General features: G+C 44.4%; 1 protein-coding gene across 5 annotated transcripts in view; it reads left to right on the forward strand.

Moving 5' to 3' along the window:
• The first annotated feature begins 2,429 nt into the window (after positions 1 to 2,429).
• Positions 2,430 to 27,059, forward strand: part of PDE1C (phosphodiesterase 1C) — a 472,817-nt gene continuing 448,187 nt past the window's right edge. For 2 of the 5 annotated variants that reach the window (XM_032643393.1, XM_032643388.1), the window contains exon 1: positions 2,430 to 2,580. In XM_032643393.1, coding sequence (XP_032499284.1) covers positions 2,496 to 2,580 — 85 coding nt within the window. In that variant the 5' untranslated portion in view covers positions 2,430 to 2,495. The remainder of the gene's footprint in view (positions 2,581 to 27,059) is intronic. The other 3 variants (XM_032643391.1, XM_032643389.1, XM_032643390.1) reach the window with 3 other exon arrangements.

Genomic DNA, 27,059 nt, shown 5'->3' on the forward strand with positions numbered 1-27,059 from the left:
GAGAACGATAAGAAACTTTTGGGGGTACTATATTTAAAATACATTCTATATAATACATATAAACATTTTATGTATAAAATTTTCTTATAAAATTAATGATAACAGGGACTTCCCTGGTGGCTCAGTGGTTAAGAACCCACCTGCCAATGCAGGGGACACGGGTTCGAGCCCGGGTCCGGGAAGATCCCACATGCTGCGGAGCAACTAAGCCCATGTGCCACAACTAGAGCCTCCGCTCTAGAGCCCACAACTCACAACTGCTGAGCCCGTGAGCCACAACTACTGAAGCCCGCATGCCTAGAGCTTGTGCTCTGCAACAAGAGAAGCCACCACAATGAGAAGCCCGTGCACTGCAACGAAGAGTAGCCCCCACTCCCTGCAACTAGAGAAAGCCAGTGCACAGCAACGAAGACCCAATGCAGCCAAAAAAAAAAAAAAAAAAAATTAATGATAACAGTAATGAAAATATATTATTGCTGTGAAGAATTTTCTGCACTGTCTACATAATGAAACTTGGGAATCACCTGGTGATTGCAATAACTGAAGGCCCACTGCATGCCTAGGTTTCACCCATTTCCTCTCCTTAATTCACATTGTAAGATGAGGAAAGCAGACTCAGGGAGGTCTAGCTTCTTGCTCAAGGTCATGTAGCTGGTAAGTGGTAAGTGGTGGAGCCACATTTCAGACCCAGGTCTCTTTGTTCCTAGAGCCTTTTTCATGCTTTTGTGTTGTAACAAGTTCCAGTCTCAAGGAGTGCCTCAGGGTTTGAAGCACTCTCTTACTTCCAAGCTGGGACATGCCATTCTGTGTGACACGGGGTCTGTGACATCCATTTCCTTTTGGATTAATTAATCTTGCCACTGACCTGAGAAAACTATTAATATGGTTCTAGGTCTTACCAGAGAGAATTTATAATTGACGTTCCAACTACATCTGACGTTAAAACAATACCCATTTCTCTAAAAATATATGGTAAATTGAAGAAGATTCAATTCCTGAGGTATTCACTAACCTGGTTGCCAGTGGGCTTGAGGGTTTTATGGGCCCCCTGAAATTGCATGTGGAATACTGCACATGTGTGTATATGTGCCTTTTTTTTTGGAGAAGACTTGTAATTTTAGTTAGATTCTGAAGACGTGTGGACCCACTGTTCTCTCAGAAACAACGAGGGATATACCTGATTGACTCTGTTAGTATTGACAAGTGTTTGGTAATTGTGTCAAATTCCATCATGACAAATGAGGTTAAATTAACTGTAGTCCCTTAATAACCTGAGCGTGGTAGCACTGTCATTCCATGTGTTACACTGCGTGGACTCCACCAAGGGACTCAGCTCTGGTCTCATTACATGAGCTCCCCAGCCCCGACACAGAACACTGCAGCTGTAAATCCTTAGCAGTTGCTTGCTGGTTGGAGGGAATGATTTCCCCTGTACAAACCTTGCCTAACTCAGTCATTTCAGGTTAGGTCTTTCACTGGAAAGACCAATGATTGATTTGATGTCATAAAGTGAAACTCCTCTGTCCAAACGCTGCCACTTTTTACCTGTAGGACCTTAGTCAAGGCCCTGTGGACCTCAGTTTCCTCTTCTGTAACAAGAGGGGTTAGCTGTAGCATTGGTTAAATTTCTGCCACCTCCACAAATTCCAGGAATCTTTGCTTGGCAACACATTCCAGGAGTCTCTATTTGTCAAAACCAAATTGGAAAGAGCTTGGACAATTCGTTTGGAATCGACTAGAACTTGCACACCTTAGAGCCTCTGTGTGTAAGCGCTTAGCCACAAATATGGGTTACTTTGATAATTACCTTCTGGCCAAGGACTGCCGAGAAGTAATCTTACCGAGGTTCCAGGCCAGTTAGGGAAGACAGCTGCTGGGAGGAAGTGGGCGTGGCGATTTTCCCGACTTCCTTGTTTGGAGCAAACTTTGGCAGCCTCCGACCGGCTTAGACGTTTGCTTTTCCATCTGTTGATGTGCTTTTTGGGAGCTCTCTTGTCCGCCAGAGAAAACATGTAGAAGAAGCCCGACGCCAAATCTTAGCCATTCCCTAGAGTCCCCAAATCCCACCAGCCTCCAGAGAGGGGAAGGCGAAGCTGAGAGAAAACAGGCGTGCCTGAAGCGTGCCGGCTTCAGCGGCTCCCAGGGAGTAGGGTGGCAAAGACAGGGATTTCGGCACCCACCCACCCACCGGCCTGCATCCACGCGCACCGGTCCGCGTCGCCTGCCTTTCTTAGCACTTCTCTCGTGGTGTCTGGAACCTGGCACTGGAGATGGTGCAGTTGCGACGCTCGCTGGCTGCGCCGTGTGCCTAGTGCGTTCGTTAGTCGACCTCGCGGTCGCGGCGCCTGCAGCCGGCGCGCTCCGCTCGCAGCGAGCGGCGGAGCAGCGGGGACAGCGCGCGGCGCGCCGGAGGAGGGGACGCGGCCGAGCGCGGGGCGCCGGCGCGGGGCTGCGCGCTCCGCCGCGGGGGACCCCGGGACGCCGTCGGCCGAGCCATGACGGACGCCAGCTACAGGAAAGAGGGCTTCAAAAAATGCCGGAGTGCCACTTTCAGCATCGATGGCTACAGCTTCACCATCGGTGAGAACTTTCCGCCCTCTGTTGTTCTACTCCCGTTTGGGGCAAACCCCCTCTCAGGTGGCGCCGAGGGTCTTCGGGGTCGGGCTGGGCCGCGAGGCGAGGCGAGGCGAGGCGAGGCGAGGCGAGGCGCTCGCCAGGCGGGAGACCCGGGGAGGGGCAACGGGGCCGGGAAGTCGCGTGTGTGGCCCGGCCGCCTCACCCGGTCCCCGCGGTGCCCCTCCCGCCGCTCTAACCCGGCCTCCCGCTGAAGCTGGTTTTTAGGGTCACAGCTTTTGGAACTGCTCGATTTCCTCTCTGTGATTTTAGTAACACAAGCCGGGAGAGGAGGGATAGAGACAGAGATGGAGACAGAGAGATGGAAATACCGGGAGTGAGAGTGACAGAAAGACGTGGGCATGATAGGCACTAAGACAGAGACACAGAGACACATAGAGAGACAGAATGACAGAGACATCTAGACACAGACGTTGGTAGAAACACGTAGACAGCATGTCAGCAATACAAAGTCGGAGATGCCAAGACAGAGACTGACTGATAGAATGTCAAAGACGTGGAGACAGTTATAGAAACAGAGGCAGAGGCTTCGAGAGACAGACACATAGAGATAGAGAGATTCAGAGAAAGAGATTGAAGGATAGGTTCTACAAAAATTGAAGCAAGAAGAGAAAGGGACACAAGGAGAGAGAGACAAAGACAGGAAGGAGGGAGGGAGGGAGAGAGTGAAGATAAAGCAGAAAAAGAGGCACATTTAGAGAGAGAGAGAGAGAGAGAAGGCAGGGAGGGAAGGATGTATCATGCTACTGAAATATTTGAGAAAAACCTGTCTGCTGTCCTCTGGACTCCTAGTGGCTCCTTTCCCAAACCCTTTACCAAGAGGGGTACCAGAGGGGGCTGGGGGTGTCTTCATGGCTGTTAGAGGGAGTGGGACCACAGGGCTGACCCTCTGGAAGCTGAATTTGAAGAGATCAGTTCTTGGTGCTTTTACTGCCCATTCTGTGCTGCACACCAGCTGGTCCAGGGATTGCCTCCTCATCTTCCCAGGAGATGGGCTAAGCCAGGGCAGCTTCCTCTCTGGAATGTCAGAGTCTGGAGAATGGCAGGGCAGAGCCAGGTGTCAAGGAGCTGCTTCAGCATTTCTACTTCTGTGTGTGCTCAGGTCACTATGGCTTTAAATCTGAACTTCACCCCAGTGCCTTTGAAAGTGAGGGGTGTATTAATGTGCTTTTTGGAAGTGTAGCAGAAATTTGCCAGGGGCAAGAAGAGGCTGATGGACAGGAGCTCATCTCTGGACCACTTTTGCTCCTTCTAATGAAGTGGCCCAGGATTTGGGGGGCATGGGCTGAACAAGGATTACCAGAATTAAGTCTAGACTCCTTTGCCTGCTTCCCAAGCCTCTCCATTCTGGCTTGAACTTGCTTTTCCTGCCTCAGCTGTCACTTCAAACCTGTTTCTTCCACACACTCATGATTGTTTGCCCACATCCCACCCCTCAGAGCCTCTGCTCAGGCTGTGCCCTCAGCCAGGAATGCCATTTCCCCCAACTCTGCACTGAGAAATCTTGTCTATCCTGGCTCTCACTTGCCACCTCCTCTGCTCTCCTTCCCCATCAGAAAGAATTTCTCCCTCTGCACTCCTCTCAGCCTCTTAGTCCTCTGTGAGAGCTCACACCCGGCCTTGAATCACTTATTTCAGCAACTATTCGTCGTCCTCTTGCATTACGGATTCCTTAAGGATGAGACTGTGTCTAATTTATCTTTCATAATGGTGATGGTGGGTGCTTGGGAGTTTTTGTAGGAATGAATTAAAGGTTGCCAAGGTCAAAAGTGATTCATTAAAAGGCCTTTGCCGTCTTAATATTAGTTTTTTTGAATCTGATAAGGAAGCTCCCAAAAATGATTTTGAAGTTTTACCTGGCAGTTCCCCGTGAAATCTTTTTTTTTTTTTTTTTTACAATGGTGTGTTACTTTCTGCTCCACAACAAAGTGAATCAGCTATACATATACACACTTTCCCATATCTCCTCCCTCCTGCGTCTCCCTCCCTCCCACCCTCCCTATCCCACCCTTCCAGGCGGTCACAAAGCACTGAGTTCCCTGTGAAATCTTATCTTCCAGAAAGTGTGGCTTCTAAAACCCAGGTTTACAATGTAGTCCTCCCCGCCCCTCTTTTTGCTCCCATCTTCACTAGAGGAAATGGCCTGGCACATTGGTGTGGTCTGCTAGTCAGAAGGGACCTCAAAAGTGAGCAGGTCACTTCCTGGTGAGAGAGCTGCCAGCTTGTTTCAGACCTTTGGGCGTTTATTCATTCACTCCTTTCCATCTGCCCTCCTCCTTTCCTCCCTTCTTCAAAAAATGCTTATTGAATTTTACTGTATTAAAAGATACAATTTAATACAATGCCTGCCATGTGGCAAACATTCAATAAATGGTAATTGTTGTAATTATTCAAGGCCCTAAGCTAATATCATGGGGAGTTTATGATGATGAATCAGACTTAGAACCTAGTGTTTCAGGAATTTGTACTCTTGGGGTGATGCGATGTGTTCATACATAACATTTTACAAAGTAGAAGCTACTAAATGCCATAAGAGACATTTTAGAAGTTTTAGGCCAATATAGACATTTTAGCAAACACAGATATTCAAAAAGAAAGAAAGAAAATCACTTGTAATTTTATCACCCGTTGCTAAACATTATTAATATTTCTTGTATAGACTTCCAGTACTTTTTTTTGTATATACACAGTTTTTTTAACAAAATGCAGTCATAATGTTTGGTAATGTTATTTAATATCATAATAGCTTTGTTTCAAGCTATATACAAAGTTTTTATTTAAAAAATCTTCTGCCGTTGGCTATTTAGGTTGCTTTTAATTTTTACCATAATAGACAATGAAAACAGGCTCAATCTTTGAGTACATCCATTAATACTTCTGAGAATAAATTTCTAGAAGTATGATTGCTTGGTCCAAGACTATGTATATTTTTAGGGATTTTAAAACATATTGCTCAACTGCCCTCTGGAAATACCAACTTACACTCCCATCAGCAACGTATCAGGTGCTCACACACTCTCATGAGACTGGACACTATAATTTTTCAAAAGCTGTTGGTTTGAGAGGTGGAAGGTAGTATCTTACTTCCACATGTTATTTCACTTCTTTTGTGAAATTGCCATTTTATGTTCTTTGCCTGTATGTTTTTCCTCTGGGGGAATTTCATCATTTATTTTTAATTTGCAAGTACAGTTGACCCTTGAGCAACTGGGTTTGAATCGCGCAGGTCCACTTATACGAGAATTTTTTTCTCTAGTAAATATTACAGTACTATACGATCCGCAGTTGGCTGAATCTGCAGTTGTGGAATTGGGGATATGGAGGAATCATATATAGGAAAGGCTGACGGTTAGTTATAATGCAGATTTTCAACTAACCGTAACCCCTGAGTTGTTCAAGAGTCAACTATACTCTTAATGTACATAATACATGTTAGTTATACATATAATCAATATATTAATTATACATAATATATAATTATAATCACTATATATTATACAATATACTAATTACATAATAATTGTATAATTAATATGTATAATAATACGCATTATATACAAACACGTACGTGTGTGTGTATGATTTGCAAGTGCTATCTGTCATATACGTTATGTGACATTTTTTTCTGAGCAGGGGACTTCATATTACTGCAACGTCAGCGTGTGGCAGGTAGGACTTGATTTCAGGACATACAGATATCTTGTAGCCCATGCCCATGGTTGCCAGCTTGTCCCATGGTTTCAGCAGGGTGGAATAGGTGGACAGCCCCCCTCTTACCACATGAGAGAAGAATCCTGAAGAGATCCTGGTGCCCAGATCACTCCCTTTCTCAAGTGTCTGACATTCTGTCATCAAGAATCACCTTCTCTTCCAGTCTGTTAATTATGTAAAATTTCCAGGTCAAAGAACTTTACTAAAGGAATTTATGTTATGGTCCTGGCGAGTCAAGAGATTTTTACCAGGAGAGGCTTTTGAGGACAATGGGGGTCTTGACGGTTCTTCAGAAGGGGAGGTGTGACCCACCCCTGTGGCAAGGTCAAGAATCATGTTTCCTTGGAGGGCTCCTGACAGAACTTCTCTCTGTTAAATGGATGTCTCTGGGATAAGAGGAGGCATCTGGCTCAGAGACTTGTGGTTCAGATTGGCAGGGAGAAGGCTTCAGCTGTGGTTCTCTGCCAGGAATGATACTCCCCAAGGGGTGTTTGGACAGATATGGTACACTATTAGTAGTTGAGTTCTAGGGGGCTGGGGACAGGCTCTACAGACAGCAGAGAGCAGAGGGGTTCAATGTTCTGCAGTGTGAGGGAAGTCCTGCACAGTGAGGAATTGCCCTAAACGCCAGGGACACCCCCAGGGAGAAACCCTGTGAGGGTTCCCTCTGACATGGGAGCCTGGGGCTCCTGAGCTGGCCTATGCCCTGGCTGCAGGGACTCTGGGACACTGATGGTCAAGGCTGCACGAAGAACAGGCCCTGCCATTTGCCATGCATAGCTATGGGGTGTGGGCCAGGCACTGAGCTAGGTGCTCTACTCAGCTCATTTGACCACCTTTCACAACGACTCTGAAAGGTACGTGTCATGACCCCCATTTTAGGAGAAGCTCCTGAGACTCCGAGAGGAAGTAATCTGCCAGAAGTCACAAGCTAGGAAGTAGCAGGGTTGGGTTCAGACGACATCTGCCCTGACTCCTCAGCCCAGGGTTTGTCCCAACCGTGCTCCCTCCCATGGTGGACTTTATTTGTGCCCGAGCCTTGGGACCAGCTCATCGTCCTGATGAGGACAGGTCACGGAGTTTGCCAAGGTCTGATGAGCGAGCACAGGCTGGGGCAAAACCAGAAAAAGATGGACCATTGTCACAGGTAGGGGAGGGCTGCTCCTGAGAGGAAGATCAGGTTGAAGAAATAGGCTTGTTAATCCACCTCCCACCAGGGCCGCCTGTTCAGCACTCCCCTCATGTACCTGGGAAATGGTCTTGTGTCCTCTCTGTATGATGTTCTCAGGTCATGAAATCAGGTATGCAATCAAGAGGTCTGGGAAACGAGACCATGAGCTTGAACACATGCCACATCCAGAAAGTACTACTTTCAAATCAGCCTTCGTGATTTGAGGGTCCCGTCCCTAGGAAACCACTGAAGTTACGATTGCAGCCAACGATTGTAACTGTTAACATTAATTGAAGCCCATATGTAGAGGTTCAAGTGTAGCTTGACTGTGAACTCACATTTGAATATGAAATGAATGGTTGTTGCGGGAGTTGCAGTATCGCTGGTTTCCAGAAGAACTTTCCTCGTCTTCAGGGGCTTGGTTATATGTTTGGGTTTGTATTCAGTGGATTTGCAGTTTCTTACTTTCTCATAAGGCTGCCTGAAATACAAGCACACACCTTTTCCCCCCGAAGTGAAGTATGTCCGCAGAAAACAAAAGCACTTTTTTTTTTTTTTTCAGCCGCCTGAGGGGGCCTCCCTCAATCTCCCTTGGTGCTACTCACCACTCATTTTATAGCTGAGAAAATTGGGCTCAGGGTATCCTCATTTCCCCTTCTCCCCTCGGCGATGAATGACCTCCAGGGTGTCAGAAGGAAGTGGGTGAAGCCATAGGCTGGGAGGATGTGAAGTTGGTGGGACGTGTGGAAAAGAAGCTGCCTCCTTCAGAAATGAACCTGGTGGTGTTGTGGAAAATTCTAGGCCTGTACTGAAGAAGTGTTGCTAACAGAGGGATATGTTTCCTGTAGCAGCTGCCACTGGCTCCCTTGAGTTTCTCTCTGCAGGGTTGTCCCAGAGGAGGAAAAACAAGGGGCCCCTAGACAGCAATCAGAAGCCCAAGGGGCTAGGAGTGAGGGTTCCCTGTCCCACCCTGGGACTGCCGGGTGCTGGGAAGCCCCACTAAGTGGGGAGGTCTGCTGGAGGATGCTCCTTTCACAGGGGTTCTGTGTGGGCAGGGCTCCGTGGGTGTCTGGGGTGATGGGGCTGCATGCACCAGGGGTGTGGCCCCTCTCCAGCCCAGGCATAGCGGCCCCTGGCCTCCCTTGGTGTGTATGGCTGGGGACTTTCTCAGCCCAGACCGGTCTCAGTGCTCTCTTGGCTGAGTGTCACGTCTGCCTGCTAGTTTGTCTGGGTGGAGGCGAGACCTTTGGGCATTTTACGCCTGGTTGCGGGTGATGGTGCGTTGCAAGGAACTGAATAAGGATCCAAGGCACACTGTCCTACCGCCACCTCCCAGTGCCCGTTGCCCTAATTCCCTCCTTCTCACATCCCTGGGAAGACTGGAGCAGAGTGAGGTGAGGTGGTGTGTGGACTGAGGGCTCACGCAGACTGGGACTGCAGTCTGTACTCTGGCTCTCAGCTGCCCCCCTCCATCCCCACTCCTGCGTCTGAGCCTCAGTTCCTCACATGTCAGATGCGGAGTGTGATCCTTAGTTACGGGATGTGGTGAGGATCAAGTGAAGATTTGCATGAAAAATTTGTTGGTTAACCCTGAAATGCCGTTAAAATGCTTCTTGTTATTAGGGGAGACTTAAATACTGGTTAAAACTTGTGCACCCCTCTGCACAGCATTTGCACTTCAACAAAGGGAAGCTTGAGGAATGAGGCTCTCATGACGGGGTTCTGATTGTCAGCCAGCAATTGGAGTGCATAGTTTTAGGGATGTCTGTCAGCTGAGAGAGGGCATTTGTAGTGGGAAACCCTGGGCTTTGGAGTCACACAAAGACTTACTGTGCTGGTCAGGCAAGTCAGTTAGCTTCTCTGAGCCTTGGTTTCCTTCTTAGAATAAACGGGGCTAGTGACACCTTCCTCGTGTGTGAACGCGGCCTGGGGAGTGAAGTTCTATGCACAGTGCCTGCTGTCACACTGCGTGTTTGCTCAGCAACCCTTCCCTTCCCCTGAAATTATACTGACTAGAGCTGGCTCTGGCTGCGAGTAGGTGAGGGTCGGTGGTGTGATCCTGAGGGTTTGTGGGTGTGTTCTGGGGCAGGCTTAGACGTGGGTCACTACTGGTCTGTGCTGGTGTGGGAGTGGCCACCAGGAAACCCTGTACTGTATGCTGGCCCCTGACGCCAGATGGGAACAAGAGCAGAGTGGGCACTGGACACTCTCCTGCCCTCTCATGGACCGATGCACCTTCTGGGGCCACACGGTGTCCCTGGCATGTCTACCAAGCCTCATGGACCTAGCAGAGCAATGGGCACAGTCCACCTGGGGCCATGGGGACGTTGTGGGTAGTGGGGAGAACAGCACTGCAGGAAAGAGCTTCTGAACTTGACTTGGGGATTGGCTGTAGGACACAGAAAGAAAAGGGGACCGGGATGGTGAAATTGGACCTCACAGAGTCCAGAATATAATAAGCTCTGGAGTTAAGACACTTGGGGTTCAGATTCTGAACCTCATCTTTTGCCATGATCTTGGAGAGGTGGCATCAAATGGCTAAAGTTTAGTGTCTTAAACTGTAAAATGGACATAATAAATATAGTATCAACCTTGCTGGGTTGGGCAATTAAATGAGATAATGCAAGCCGAGCTCCTAGGCATTACCTTAGTCCATTCAGGCTACCATAACAGAATACCACAGATTGGGTGGCTTAACAGAAATGTATTTCTCACAGCTGTGGAGGCTGGGAAGATTTGGTGTCTGGTGAGGGCCTGCTTCTGGTTCATAGAGGGCTGTCTTCTCACTGTGGGCTGTCCTCACATGGCAGAAGGGGTGAAGGAGTTCTCTGGGGTCTCTCTCTTTTTTTTTTTTTCTGGTACGCGGGCCTCTCACTGTTGTGGCCTCTCCCGTTGCGGAGCACAGGCTCCGGACGCGCAGGCTCAGCGGCCATGGCTCACGGGCCCAGCCACTCCGCGGCATGTGGGATCTTCCCGGACCGGGGCACGAACCTGTGTCCTCTGCATCGGCAGGTGGACGCTCAACCACTGCGCCACCAGGGAAGCCCTGGGGTCTCTTTTATAAGGGCGCTAATCCCATTTATGAGGCTCCACCCTCATGACCTAATTACCTTCCAAAGGCCCCACCACCTAGTACCATCACAGTGGGGATTAGGTTACAACATATTAATTTTGAAGGGACACAAAATCAGTCTATAGCACTATTATTATTGGGGGTTAATAAACATTTGCTGAATATAACACTGTAGAAGAGCCAGGGGAACCACAGGGGAAAAAAATTGCAGTGTAGTGGAAGACATGTATCAGACTCAGAATTGAAAGTTAGGGTTAGTTTCTTCCTAACTCGCTCTGTAATCCTGGGCAAGTCGCTTAACATGGGCGACAGTTTCTCCACCTGTAAGTGAGCTGGTTGGGTACAAAAATCTCTGTGATTCCTGCCACTCCAGGAAGGGAAGGCAGTGAGCTTTGAGTCCTGAAGGCCACCATAGCTGTCCCAGAGCCAGAAGGTGCAGGGGAATGGCTAAGTTTGACACTCTCAGGATTTCTGGTGAAAGAAATTTGCAGAGTTCAGAACAACGCAGAGGCAAATTGAATGTAGGGCTAGCAAAGAGCTGAAATTATTCTTGAAGTAAGTAGACTAGATTTTGTGTACACAACTTTGTATGGTAATTCACTGTACTCCTAGTGAAGTTTGATAACCGCTGAGCTCTAACCAAAGACAAGTCAATGTGTAGCTGCCTGGGCCTTCCAGCTGTTTCACCTTTGTGGTATCAAATCCCAATAAGAAATGGGGGGCTGGGTGGAGATTTCCAAGTGTTTCTGCTTGCCTGCAGGGTTAGCTCCATTCTGACGTGTTATGAAGCCTTCATGGCTTCCGTTCGTGTTGCTAGATTTGTTTGTAATGAACAGTAAATGTGATAATAGATAATAGTCATGGAAGCACCTAGCATGGATCCTGCTTTATAAATGTTTGCTGTATTTGAGAGGCAGTAGGTGTAGAGGTTAAGAGTATGGATTCTGGAGTTTGACTACCTTGGTTTGAATTTTGGCTTCACAGTTTATTAGCTGTGTGATCACTGTGACCTTGGACAAGTTACTTACCCATTCTGTATCTCAATGTGCTCACCTGTTAAATAGAGATAATTATATTACCTGTCTCCTGGGGTGTTGGAGGATTAAATGAGTTACTGTACATCAAGCACTCTGAACAGCACCTGGTACATAGTAAGTTCTCTATAAAATGTTATGATATTTCTCCATATTATTATTATAATATCCATACTGTATGTAGTAATAATAATAATAAATTTCCATAACAATATTATTAACATGAAGATAATAATAACCACCTCTGAGTCCTGCTTGATCAAACACCCATTTATGCTGTTCCTTGAAAAGCTGTAAGGATGACCTTGGTCTTCTGCTTTCTGTTGTTCAAAACTGGCATTTCCTGCCAAAAGACATTCACTTCTGTGTGTTCTTGGACGTTGGCATCCCAGTGCTGTACAGTTGTTCTTGATGAAGCCATGGTGGACCTACAAATGTTCCCATCTTCTTAACCAGTTAATCATCTTTTAGGACTTAGTGTGTCACTTGTGATGGCTTTGCAGAGTGAGTCCCTAACTGCCAGGCCCTTTTTAGGTGGTTAGCTCTCCTAGGTCAGGATGTTATGTGGAAAGGAAGGAGAGGCAGAAGACCCAGGCTCTAGATCCAGCCCTGGGGCTTCCTGTCTCTGTGACTGCGGGAAAGAGCATCAATCTTTCTGAGCCTTGGGTCCCTCATTTGTAAATGAGGATAACACTTCCTTCTTTGTTGTGTTGTTGGGGGGATTCAGTAGGATGGGCAACGATGGAACCCAGCATACTCTAGATGCCCAGTAATTGGTAGCTGTTGGTTGTGACTGTGGAGAGGCTCTGAAATCAGGGAGTGGGCAAGTCTCCCGGACCCACAGCTGCTTCCTTGGCTGGTGCTCCCCGGCCTGCCCCCTGGCTGCCTCTCATAGCCCCCGACCAGCCACTTATGTTGGGTGCTGGTGTGGCTGCAAGGCTGTCTTTGTTTTAGTGTAGGATTTCCCATCAGGCCAGGGATCTGGAGCCCAGATGAGTGTTTCCAGCTGGCTCTGGGTAATTGGTGCCAGCTACTCTGGGGAGAGCTGCCTGGCACTTCCTGTGCTGTTTGGCAGGCAGGCTCTGGAGTGTGGCAGCAGCTTGGCCTGAGAACCAGGCCTTCCCCAAGGGGCCTGCGGGGGTCTTGGAAGTCGAACTGCTGGAAGTTGGTTTTTACCTGTTGGAGGCCAGTATCTGCCGGACAAAGGTCCAAACCACTCAAGACTCCATCTATGAGTATTAGTCCACTAACACTGCTGCCGAGGTTCGTTTCTCGGAGAGGAAATCACGTTAATTGATTTGCTGATTCCTGCCTTTTCGCTTTGCTTCTCCAGACAGCTGTGCTTCCTCTCTTCTTGATAACGGCTTAGAGTGGCTCAGGTGTGATTCCCTGGGCTTGGAGAAGAAAGTAGGAGTAGGATCAGCTATGCTGGACTTGCGTCACTACTAACTACCAGCGTTTGTTTAACCTTTAAAAAGGGACCTCTAGGGACTTCCCTGGCGGTCCAGAGGTTAAGACTCCGAGCTTCCACTGCAGGGGGCACGGGTTCGATCCCTGGTCGGGGAACTAGGGATCGACTGTTTTTTTTTTTTTTTTTTTTTTTTTTGCACAAACCAGAAGTTGAATTGCTGAGCTCTGATGTTCACCATTGATGAGATATCTGACTACAGTCTTCACCTTTCTGAATCCTGTAAAGTAGGAATAATAATATCTATATTCGATTATGCCATTTATAAAGTGCTTGGCCTAGTAGTGAGACCATCCCAGGTACTTATAAATCTTAATTTCTTTCCCTTCTCTATTCTCCTTCCTTAGCTTCCTTAGCCAAACCTGAAGGCATTTTGGCTGGGTTAGATGTTCGCCTGTGATACAAAGTATGGGAACCCTCCAGCCCTTTGGAAACTTCATCTCTCTGAGAGGCCCCCGGAAAAGGCTGGCATTGATGTACTCCTGACGCCTGGGGATCCCAAACGAACACATGGGATTTAGGCAGCGAGTGGGAAAGTGGATGGATTTCTATTTAAGTCATTAGTATACAATGTCCAAGAAAGACTTATTGACTCATCTTTCTTTAACAGTTGGAAGTTTAGATTTTCAAAATTTGTCAAGTCAGTAAGTATTGAAGGGGAATCCAGCATCTCTTAAAGAGAGAACCGACAGCACTCTGAACCGGACCAGATCCCAGCCATGTGCTGGGCCCCAGAGAAACCCAACTTTCCAGCAAATGCCTTTTCTTCTTTTCTTATCTGGGTCATTCATGAGGCTAACTGTTTAAAAGTTTAAAAGATGCAGAAATTTGGCCAGTTGTGTAAGACTATAAGCCTGGTCTTGGTGACTATTCCAAGGAGGCTGGTTTTTTTTTTTTTTTTTTTTTTGAATAGTGGTCTTGCACAACTTCTTTCAGATTTATTCCAAGTATTTGTTCTGTTCTTTTTAAAAAATTAATTAATTAACTAATTAATTATTTTTGGCTGTGTTGGGTCTTCGTTTTTGCGTGCCGGCTTTCTCTCGTTCTGGCGAGCGGGGGCTACTCTTCATTGTGGTGCGTGGGCTTCTCACTGCGGTGACTTCTCTTGTTGCGGAGCACGGGCTCTAGGCATGCAGGCTTCAGTAGTTGTGGCATGTGGGCTTCAGTAGTTGTGGCTCGCGGGCTCTAGAGTGCAGGCTCAGTAGTTGTGGCGCATGGGCTTAGTTGCTCTGTGGCATGTGGGATCTTCCCAGACCCAGGCCCGAACCCATGTCCCCTGCATCGGCAGGCGGATTCTCAACTGCTGTGCCACCGGGGAAGTCCCCCAAGGAAGCTGTTTTCTGGAGGTGATTATGCAGTTGTTTTTTAAGCTGTTACCCCCATGTTGATGATGATAATAATAAGGTTTTACCATTTGTGAAGCACTTTCCCAAACAGCAACTCATTTGATTCTACCAATAACCCTGCAAGAGAACTATGTGCAGCTGCATTTCAAGGGGGCTTCAAAAGTCAAAGTGACTTATTTCAAGAGCAGTGACCTAAATCCAGTTTCTGCATTTTGGAAAGCTCATGCATCTGAAGCAGAAATCTGGGAACCATCTTAATAGATTCCTTTTTCTGTGTCCCTACATCTAGTCAGTCATCAGGTCCTGTGGATTTTCTTCTCTAAGCTCTTTCCTCTTCATACTTTGCCCTCCACCTCCCCTGCCTTAGTTTAGACCCCCTTTTCTCTCCCCGAGTCTACTGCAATATTTCCAAGTGGTCTCCCCACCTCCCCAACTTGCCTCCCCTCCAAACGCCTCTCAGCACCACAGCTAGAATGTTCTTCTGGAACACACAGCTGATCCTGCTGCCCTGCAGTTTAAAACTGTCCAGTAGGGCTTCCCTGGTGGCACAGTGGTTGAGAGTCTGCCTGCTGATGCAGGGGACACGGGTTTGTGCTCCAGTCCGGGAAGATCCCACATGCCACGGAGCGGCTGGGCCTGTGAGCCATGGCCACTGAGCCTGCACGTCCGGAGCCTGTGCTCCACAACGGAAGAGGCCACAACAGCGAGAGGCCCGCGTACCGCAAAAAAAAAAAACAAAACAAAACTGTCTAGTAGCTTCCCGTCGCATGCAGGATCAAGCCCACATTCCCAGGTAAGGCTTGCAGGCCTTCTGTGATCTGGTCTTTTCTCTAGCTCACACTTTGCAGTGTCTCTGCCTACCCGTGGATGGTAATCATTCACTTGGCCTTTCTTTATGGGGTGCCCACCACATGCCAGCTATTGTGTTAGGCAGTAGGGATACAATGTGAGTCAAACTGACCAGTCCAGTGGAGCCCACAGTAGTGTAACTGTGCTCTGATGGAATGGCTGGGGTGCTGTTCCAGTGCCCGGAAATGGCATGGAACCTAGTCCGGGGGGCGTTGGGGTGGGCTCCCCTGATGAAGGGGGTGGGAGAAGGAGGTGGGAAAGCATCCAGATGGAGCGGGCAGCCCAGGCCCTGCGCCTGGAGGGTGGGTAGAGGAGGAATATGGGTTAAGAAGAGTCCGGAAAGGTGGGCAGAGGTTCTTGTGGACCAGCTGAAGGGTTTGGTCTTTTCCCCAAGAGCAGTGGGAGGCAACTAAGAGTTTTAAGCAGAAGTGACTTGATCAGATTTGTGTTCACAAATGCAAGGGCTGGCTGCACTGGGGCGAATCACTGTGTGAGTGTTTGTTGACTGGTCCCGCTGTTGGGTCATAACGGGCAACTACCGTGCACATGGTGTTCCTCCTCTGTATCTGGGCCCTCCTATACCCTTCTGAGAATTCATTCTCTCTTCGGAGCAAACCAGGAAAACTTTCAGGCTGCCAGAGAGGCAGGTGGTCTGTGGGGCAGGAGGCTTTCTTCACTTTCCTAATCACTTAATTCATTTTTTAAACACAATGAAGATGGGATTATTAATTTCATTTGCCTATAAAAATGATCCGTATTCATTTTGGGAACTCAGGAAAGAAAAACTCATTATCCAGAGATGACCTCTGTTAATATTTAGGTGAATCTACTTCCATATTTTTTTATCTTAAATTCACATAATATTCTATAGCAGTTTTATATTTAAATGGGATCATCCATGTTGTTCTGTTATCTGCATTTTAAAACTTAATTGTATGCATGGACATTTAAAATTACTCAGCTCCCTCTCTCTCTTAGTGCCTTGGCTCTCTCTTTTTTTTTTTTTTTTTTTTTGCAGTATGGGGGCCTCTCACTGCTGTGGCCTCTCCCATTGCGGAGCACAGGCTCTGGACGCGCAGGCTCAGTGGCCATGGCTCACGGGCCTAGCCTCTACCACTGCACGTGGGATCTTCCTGGACTGGGGCACGAACCCGTGTCCCCTGCATTGGCAGGCGGACTCCCAACCACTGCACCACCAGGGAAGCCCCCTTGGCCCTCTTTTGCGCTGTTCTTGGCTTCTTCAACCTGGATACCTCGCGAGCCAGGTGAAACTTATCTGAGCATCTCACAGTGTGGCCTGTTTGGGCAATGCTGTCTCACCAATTATATACACACACATTTTATGTACAAACACACACACACCACATACACTTATCTTCTCTCTCTCTGTGATTGAGCATTTGCTGTTTGCCAAGCAGTATTCTAAGGGCTTTGAAAGCACTAGCTCATTTAATTCCCCATTTTCTGATGAGGAAACAGACACTTGCCCTGGGAAATGAAGAGCCCAGGGCTTGAATCTGGGACATCTGAAGCTAACATGGTTGTGTGTGAGCCTGGCCATGCATGGGAGATGTCAGAGGAAGGGCCTTACACCTGTGGCACATGCCTTTGGTAGAAATTCAAAGCACTTTTGGGACATCCAGCATCTCCTCTCAACCTCCCAGTGAGAGGGTTTATGACCTTGAATGGGGGAGGCAACTGGGTATGAAGGTCTTAGGACTAGAATGTTTCTTAGAGTTTATTTCAACAGAAAGCTCGGTCAGCCACTCATTCCTTCTCTTACAAACATTTGCTGGGTGCCCTTTGACTGCCCTGCAAATATAAGGAGACATTAGACAATTTTCTCATTCTTGAAAAGTGTGTGGGCTTGTGAGGAGACTGATAAAAAAATAACATCCATGGGCCAAGTGTTGTTTGAGGGATTTATGAAGAACAAGGGTAACACAAGCGCAGGAGGGGCTCACTGCCTGCAGGAGTTTGGACCCAGTTTTTTCCTGTCTTGTCTACCTTTTCCCTCCCCCTTCCCTTCCATTCATTCAGCTTTATTCAGTTTTTATTCAATTTACATACCATAAAATTCACCCATTTAAAAAGTACACTTCATGATTTTTAGTAAATTTACAGAGTTGTGCAGTCATTACCATGTATAATTACTTCACTGTTTCCATATTTTGGCTACTACGAATAATGCTGCTATAAACATTCACATACAAGTCTTTGTGTGCACACGTATTGTCATTTTCTTGGGTAGATTCCTAGGAGTGGAATTTCTGGGTTGTATGATAAATTAATGTTTAACTTTTGATGAACTGCCAAACTGTTTTCCAAAGTGGTTGTACCATTTTACAATTCTACCAGCTTGTATGAGAGTCCCAGTTTTTTTCTGTTTTTTTTTGTTTGCGGTATGCGGGCCTCTCACTGTTGTGGCCTCTCCCGTTGCAGAGCACAGGCTCCGGACGCGCAGGCTCAGCGGCCATGGCTCATGGGCCCAGCCGCTCCGCGGCATGTGGGATCTTCCCGGACCGGGGCACTAACCCGTGTCCCCTGCATCAGCAGGCGGACTCTCAACCACTGCACCACCAGGGAAGCCCGAGAGTCCCAGTTTTAAACCAAGTTTTAAAGAAGTAGGAATTAGCTATATCAGTGGTTTTCAGATACTGCAAGGGCAGGGCTGGCTGCATACGAACCAAATGGGGAGGTTGTTAAAGATTTCTGGGCCCCATGCTTTGGAGATTCTGCTTCTGTAGTTATGGAGTGGGACCTGGGCATGTGCATTTTTAGGAAGCCATCTAAGTAACTCTGATGTGTGGTTTTGTTTGGGAATCACTGAACTGGATGAGGTTCAGGAGGGGATGGGAAGGGGAGAGATTCTGGGAAAAATCTACGCAGAGAAAATGGCATGTGTAAGAACAGCATCATATGTGCTTGTAATGAATGGTTAGCAGTAGGAGTGGCCAGAGAGAGAGGCCAGTTAGGAGATTTTTGCCTTGGTCCAGTCAAGACCAAGTAATTCATTGACCTATCCATTTAGTTTTCTGTGAAAATTTTTTAGGGGAACTAACCTTTTTTGAGTACCAGGCACTAGGCTCAGAGCTTTATATTTAATTTTCAGCAATCCTTTATAAACCTTATTATTCTCAGTTTACAGGTAAGGAAACTGAGGCTTCGGAGATTAAGTAGTAGGGTTGGGACTTGAAACCGGGTTTGTCTAGCTCTTTCCATTATAGCAATTTGCCCCAACGCTGTGCAGATCGCTGTGTGAACAGGGTCTTGGGATTGCATATTCATTATAGAAGAATTCATTATGCATTTTCATATTACACTTGATTCTCCAGCTTGCTATGTGATCACTGCTATTTGTTCTGCCTTTCTGTGGGTTAGAGGTGTATTAGATTTTCTCTAATGGAAATGACAATATTTAAACATTCTAAACACCTTGAGACTTTATGTCTGCTTCAGTGAAAGTCCTCTGGCTGCTGCTTCTTTCCTGGTCCCTGTTGATCCAGGTTGCATTTACTGACTGTGCCAACACTTGACCGGGATCTCTGGTGGCTGTCAGTCTGCGCTCTACAGAAGAGGGAGATGAAGCCCTCTGTGAATCAGGAGTTGGGAGTTCTGCGGTAGGGCTGTCTTCAGAGTTGGATGCATGATGAGGGGAAACTTCTAGTAATTACCGAACAGATGCTCTTAATGAGGTCTCTGCTGGGTTTCCAGCTGGCAGTGAGAGCTCTGCATTGGGACAGGGACATTGCAGTCACTGGATCATTATGTGATATCACATCCTCCCCTTGTTGTCATAGCAGCGTAATCATCCCACTGAAAGTGTCCCTCAGGGTGATGGGAAACCACGTCTTTTTTCATTAATGGGAATTCATGGTGCTTTCTTCCATGATGAGGAGAAAAAGAGCTAGCATATTAATGCTCTTTGAAAGGAGAATAAAGCTTAACGATTTTCAACATATTACTTCTATTGTTGTTATTATTTTAACAATTATTATGCAAGTTGTACGTGTTGATTGTGGAAAAATTTATAAAATAAAGATTGGCAAAGAGAACACAAAATCCTACTTATAATATCAACATACAGAGAATTACTGTTAACATTTTGAGAAATGTGTTTTCTGCTTGAGTTTTAACACATATGAACATTCATTATTATTTTTTCAAATATGAGACCATTATTGTATTGTTGTTTACTTTTTCCCTCCTACCTAACAGTGTGTAATTAATATCATTTCATTTCAATAGTCTTCCTCAACAGAGTTTTTAAGGTACCATGGTTTATTTAACTGGTCTATATTGTTGGACATTTAAGTCCTTCCTGCTTTCTTGCTGTCACAAATACTGCTCAGTGACTACCATCGTTTTTACATCTTTATAAATCCTTTTCTTAAAAAAATTTTTAAATTTTTGGCTGTGTTGGGTCTTCGTTGCTGTGCACGGGCTTTCTCTAGTTGCGGCGAGCAGGGTCTACTCTTCGTTGTGGTGCGTGGGCTTCTCATTGCGGTGGCTTCTCTTGTTGCGGAGCACGGGCTCTAGGCGCACAGGCTTCAGTAGTTGTGGCACGCGGGCTCAGTAGTTGTGGCTCACGGGCTCTAGAGCACAGGCTCAGTAGTTGTGGCGCATGGGCTTAGTTGCTCCGCGGCATGTGGTATCTTCCTGCACCAGGGCTCGAACCCTTGTCCCCTGCATTGGCAGGCGGATTCTTAACCACCGTGCCACCAGGGAAGCCCTATAAATCCTTTTTGCCTTAGGATAAATTCTTAGAAGTAAAGTTGTTGAGTAGAAAGAGTTGAATATTTTTGAAGCATTTGAAATATATATTCTACCCCCGCAGTATTGAACCAGTTTACAATTCCACGCACAAGTATGACTTTGCCTGTTGACCCTTATATTGGATCTCAACCTTTAAAAAAAGCTATAATTTGGTAGGTTAAAAAATGGCATATAACCCTTCTGTTAATTTGATTGCTTATTTGTGAATTTGAACCTTTATTTCTTATCTGTTATTTCTTTTATAAATAGCACCTGTATTTTATAAATAACATACTCGTTTTTCTCTTGGGGAGTTCTCTGATTTCTATAAACTTTTTTATACATTAAGGCTATTTAAACTTGGGTGATATTTGCTGCAAATAATTTTCACCATTTGTAAATATGCCTTTTAACCCATTTTTATGTTCAGACTTTAAATTTAAAATAAACCAATCAGGTTTTTTTTCCCATTTTTGGTTCATATTTTAGAAAAACCTTCTAAATTGAAGAGATTATGAAAATATGTATCACTGCTTTTCTTCTAGTACTTTATAGTTTTATTTTTATAAAATTTTTGATTGAAATCTTTGAATTCATCTAAAATTCATTTTATGTTGAGGTAGAGACTTAATTTTGTTTCGCCTCTAAATTTATCCATTTTTCTCTGCACTGATTTAAAATATTAACTTTATAATATAATGTTACACTCACATACATACACACATTTGGATGTCCCTTTGGAATTTCTATTCCATTCTTCTATCAGTCAGTCTTTTCCTATGCTGGTGTGATGCTCTTTAGTTATTGTAGCTTTGTGATACATTTTAATATCCAGTATGGCAAGGCTATACTTGTTCAGCTTTTTCAAAAAGTTATTGGCTACTCTTGCTTATTTTTCTTCTTGATGGACTTTAAATTTGCTAGTTTGCATTTTAAAGTCCTTAGGATTCTTGATAAGGTTGTAGTTACAAGCATGAATTAGCAACTTCCCAGGTGGCCTAATTCTAAATAAACTTTTAAAAGTATGCCATGGGTGCTGAAAAATAGAGGTTATTTTCTGTTTTCATGTGTATCATTCAATATATTATTAAATTAATTTAATTATATTGTAATTATATAATCCAGACTAATTATCTAGATTAGTAATTATATTAATACTATTTATTCAGGTCCTTCTATTTTTTTGGCTGCTTGACCTGAAGAAGACTACTTGTTTTTTTATAAATTTCTCTTCATATTTTCAGTTTAGCCTTCATGTATATTTTGGTACACTGTAACTTGTTTTGTAGAATTTATGAGAATTATATATTCATTGTCAATTTGTTCTTTTTCAGTGTAAATGATTCTCTGGATACATACCACTTAAGTGGTGTTTACCATTTTCTTTTTTCCAGTTTACAGGATCCTTTCATGTGTGTGTGTGTCTGTGAATATATTTCAGGATTAAAAATGCAAGTTAACAACCCCCCCACACTTCCAAAAGCATTAAACTTTCCCTAAACCTACTTCTGACATCTTGGTGAACACCCTTTATTATTCTGTTGGGTCTGTGGCACAGAATCTGCCATGGGGTCATTCTGTATACGCTGGTATGAAATCTGCATTTTTTTTCCACTTAAAATTTGTCGTAGTCATCTTTCTGTTGCAATGAACATTTAAAAAACCATTAAAAATTAAGTTCTTCTTGGTAAGAAATGTCTGTATTTTTCATCAGATCAAGCAATTAGGCTTCTCATTTTTTGTCCTTGTTGTTTTACTGCGCTTTATGTACAATATTTTGTTTTTTTTGCTCCAATCTGATAGTTTAATTTTAAATTGGGGAGACTAATGTAAATATCATTACAGTATTTATAGTTGCTCTTATTCCTGTAACATGAACAATATTTTCTTTTTTTTTTTTTGCTGTGCGCGGGCCTCTCACTGTTGTGGCCTCTCCCGTTGTGGAGCACAGGCTCCGGACGCACAAGCCCAGCGGCCATGGCTCACGGGCCCAGCCGCTCCGCGGCATGTGGGATCCTCCCGGACCGGGGCACCGAACCTGTGTCCCCTGCATCGGCAGGCGGACTCTCAACCACTGCGCCACCAGGGAAGCCCCTGAACAATATTTTCTACTGAAAAAAAAATCCTGCGTTCTCTTTCCTATTTATTTTTTTTGGTATATGGACGGCATTTTCTTTTATCTTTTCTAGTGTTTGGAAGGCATTATATTAGTAGTTAACTTTCATTTTTTCAAAAGTTTCTTTAATCAACTTTTTCAGATTATCAGAGTCAAGTGTGAAACGGTACCTTTCGTGATAAGGTAGTTGGCACACTTTTACTTGTCTTGCCCACTTCTTAGGCTATGTTGATATAACCTTGGCTTTTGAAAATCCAGATGATTTTTATTTTAATTTTTTTTTTGCGGTACGCGGACCTCTCATTGTTGTGGCCTCTCCCACTGCGGAGCACAGGCTCCGGACGCGCAGGCTCAGCGGCCATGGCTCACGGGCCCAGCCGCTCCGCGGCATGTGGGATCTTCCCGGATCGGGGCACGAACCCGCGTCCGCTGCATCGGCAGGCGGACTCTCAACCACTGTGCCACCAGGGAAGCCCCAGATGATTTTTATATTATTATTTTTAGCATTATAAATTTTTCCTCTTTGGATACATTTTTAGATTTGATTTTTGAAAGCAATGTGATGGTTAATTTTATGTGTCAACTTGACTGGGCTAAGGGATGCCAGAGAGCTGGAAAAACATAATTTCTGGGTGTGGCTGTGGGGGTGTTTATAGTAAAGATTAGCTTTTGAATTGGTAGACTGAGTATAGACCACCCTTACTAGTGCTGTTGGGCATCATCCAATTTGTGGCAGATCATGGGACTTCTTGCCTCTGTGATTGTGTGAGCCAATTTCTATAATAAATCTCCTCCTATATATCTCCATATGTATCCTATTGGTTCTGTTTCTTTGGAGAATTCAGATTAATACAAACAGCTTTATCGAGGTGTAATTTACCATAAAGTTAACCTACTTTAAGAATACAACTAAATGGGCTTCCCTGGTGGCGCAGCGGTTAAGAATCTGCCTGCCAATGCAGGGGACACAGGATCGAGCCCTGGTCCAGGAAGATTCCACATGCTGCGGAGCAACTAAGCCCGTGTGCCACAACTACTGAGCCTGTGCTCTAGAGCCCAAGAGCCACAACTACTGAATCCCACGTGCCACAACTACTGAAGCCCGGGGGTCCAGAGCCCATGCTCCACAACAAGAGAAGCCACCGCAATGAGAAGCCATGCACCGCAACAAAGAGTAGCACCCACCTGCTGCAACTAGAGAAAGCCTGTGCGCAGCAACGAAGACCCAACGCAGCCAAAAATAAATAAATAAATTTATAAGAAAAAAAAGAATACAACTAAATGATTTTTAGTAAACTTACAGAACTGTGTCACCATCACTACCATCCATTTTAGAACATTTCCATTACCCCCCAGAGAGCTCTTATACCCATTTGTAGTACTTGAATCTGGTTTCATAGCCAGCTTTCTGCCAATTGATTATCTCTTTAACTAGTTTTACTTTTTACTGCCAGTCACTTTCGTATTATTCTGGAACTCTTGTCTTAATATTCAAATTGTTGGATTACAAATTCAAGAGATTTTCTAGAAGCTTCTGTGTGAGCTTAAGAGCTCACATACCTGAAAATCCCTTCCTAACATAACAAATAAATTGGTGGCATAAATTGCTGCATGGTAACTTTTTTTCTTCTTTAAAATTCTGTAAGCATTGATTCAGTATCTCCTTGAATTTAGCCTAGCATTGGGGAAATCTGCGGCCTGACTTATTTTTCATATTTCCTAGGCAAGCTGGTTACCTGCCTGAGTACTTATGTATTTTTTTAATAAAAAAATTTATCCTTGTAATTAAATAGTTGTACAAGCATGTGGGTAGTTGTGGGTTTCTTTTAATGGATTTTAAAAACATCCTTTATTGGAGTATAGTTGCTTTACAATGGTGTGTTAGTTTCTGCTTTATAACAAAGTGAATCAGTTATACATATACATATATCCCCATATCTCTTCCCTCTTGCGTCTCCCTCCCTTCCACCCGCCCTATCCTGCCCCTCTAGGTGGTCACAAAGCACCGAGCTGATCTCCCTGTGCTATGCGGCTGCTTCCCACTAGCTATCTGTTTTACATTTGGTAGTGTATATATGTCCATGTCACTGTCTCACTTTGTCCCAGCTTACCCTTCCCCCTCCCTGTGTCCTCAAGTCCATTCTCAAGTAGGTCTGCGTCTTATTCCCGTCTTGCCCCTAGGTTCCTCATGACCATTTTTTTTAGATTCCATATATATGTGTTAGCATACGGTATTTGTTTTTCTCTTTCTGACTTACTTCACTCGGTATGACAGACTCTAGATCCATCCACCTCATTACAATAACTCAATTTCGTTTCTTTTATGGCTAAGTAATATTCAATTGTATGTATGTGCCACATCTTCTTATCCATCATCTGTTGATGGACACTTAGGTTGCTTCCATGTCCTGGCTATTGTAAATAGAGCTTTAATGAACATTGTGGTATATGACTCTTTTTGAATTATGGTTTTCAGGGTATATGCCCAGTAGTGGGATTGCTGGCTCGTATCGTAGTTCTACTTTTAGTTTTTTAAGGAACCTCCATACTGTTCTCCATAGTGGCTATATCAATTTACATTCCCACCAATAGTGCAGGAGGGTTCCCTTTCTCCACACCCTACCCAGCATTTTATTGTTTGTAGATTTTTTGATGATGGCCAATCTGACCGGTGTGAGATGATATCTCATTGTAGTTTTGATTTGCATTTCTCTAATGATTAACGATTTTGAGCATTCTTTAATGTGTTTGTTGGCAATCTGTATATCTTCTTTGGAGAAATGTCTATTTAGGTCTTATGCCCATTTTTGGATTGGGTTGTTTGTTTTTTTGATATTGAGCTGCATGAGCTGCTTGTAAAATTTGGAGGTAATCCTTTTCAGTTGCTTCACTTGCAAATATTTTCTCCCATTCTGAGGGTTGTCCTTTTCATCTTGTTTGGTTTCCTTTGGCTGTGCAAAAGCTTTTTAAGTTTCATTAGGTCCCTTTGTTTATTTTTGTTGTTACTTCCATTTCTCTAGGAGGTGGGTCAAAAGGATCTTGCTGTGATTTATGTCATAGAATATTCTGCTTATGTTTTCCTCTAAGAGTTTGATAGTGTCTGACCTTGCATTTAGGTCTTTAATTCATTTGAGTTTAGTTGTGTATATGGTGTTAGGGAGTGTTCTAATTTCATTCTTTTACATGTAGCTGTCCAGTTTTCCAGCACCACTTATTGAAGAGGCTGTCTTTTCTCCACTGTATATTCTTGCCTCCTTAATCAAAAATAAGGTGAACATATGTGCATGGGTTTATCTCTGGGCTTTCTATCCTGTTCCATTGATCTACATTTCTGTTTTGTGCCAGTACCATACTGTCTTGATTACTGTAGCTTTGTAGTATAGTCTGAAGTCAGGGAGCCTGATTCCTCCAGCTCCATTTTTCTGTCTCAAGATTGCTTTGGCTATTCAGGGTCTTTTTTGTTTCCATACAAATTGTGAAATTTTTTGTTCTAGTTCTGTGAAAAATGCCATTGGTAGTTTGATAGGGATTGCATTGAATCTGTAGATTGCTTTCAGTAGTACAGTCATTTTCACAATGTTGATACTTCAAATCCAAGAACATGGTATATCTCTCCACCTATTTGTATCATCTTTAATTCTTTCATCAATGTCTTATAATTCCTGCCTACAGGTCTTTTGTCTCCTTAGGTAGGTTTATTCCTAGATATTTTATTCTTTTTGTTGCACTGGTAAATGGGAGTATTTTCTTAATTTCACTTTCAGATTTTTCATCATTAGTGTGTAGGAGTGCAAGAGATTTCTGTGCATAAATTTTGTATCCTGCTACTTTACCAAATTCATTGATTAGCTCTAGTAGTTTTTCTGGTAGCATCTTAGGATTCTCTATGTATAGTATCATGTCATCTGCAAACAGTGACAGCTTTACTTTTTCTTTTCTGATTTGGATTCTGTTTATTTCTTTTTCTTCTCTGATTGCTGTGGCTAAACCTCCAAAACTATGTTGAATAATAGTGGTGAGAGTGGGCAACCTTGTCTTCTTCCTGATATTAGTGGAAATGGTTTCAGTTTTTCACCATTGAGGTATGATGTTGCTGTGGGTTTGTCATATATGGCCTTTATTATGTTGGGGAAAGTTCCCTTTATGCCTACTTTCTGGAGGGATTTTATCATAAATCGGTGTTGAATTTTGTCAAAAGCTTTCTCTGCATCTATTGAGACGGTCATATGGTTTTTCTCCTTCAATTTGTTAATATGCTGTATCACACTGATTGATTTGCATATATTGAAGGATCCTTGCATTCCTGGAATAAACCCCACTTGATCATGGTGTATGATCCTTTTGATGTGCTGTTGGATTCTGTCTTCTAGTATTTTGTTGAGGATTTTTGCATCTATGTTCATCAGTGATATTGGCCTGTAGTTTTCTTTCTTTGTGACATCTTTGTCTGGTTTTGGTATCAGGGTGATGGTGGCCTCGTAGAATGAGTTTGGGAGTGATCCTCCCTCTGCTATATTTTGGAAGAGTTTGAGAAGGATAGGTGTTAGCTCTTCTCTAAATGTTTGGTAGAATTTGCCTGTGAAGCCATCTGGTCCTGGGCTTCTGTTTGTTGGAAGATTTTTAAGCACAGTTTCAATTTCATTACTTGTGATTGGTCTGTTCATATTTTCTCTTTCTTCCTGTTCAGTCTCGGAAGGTTTGTGCTTTTCTAAGAATTTGTCCATTTTCTTCCAGGTTGTCCATTTTATTGGAATATAGTTGCTTGTAGTAATCTCTCATGATCCTTTTTATTTCTGCAGTGTCAGTTTGTTACTTCTTTTTCATTTCTAATTCTGTTGATTTGAGTCTTCTCCCTTTTTTTCTTGATGAGTCTGGCTAATGGTTTGTCAATTTTGTTATCTT

This window comes from Phocoena sinus, chromosome 9 (assembly GCF_008692025.1).
Source record: "Phocoena sinus isolate mPhoSin1 chromosome 9, mPhoSin1.pri, whole genome shotgun sequence".
NCBI classification, from domain to species: Eukaryota; Metazoa; Chordata; class Mammalia; order Artiodactyla; family Phocoenidae; genus Phocoena; species Phocoena sinus.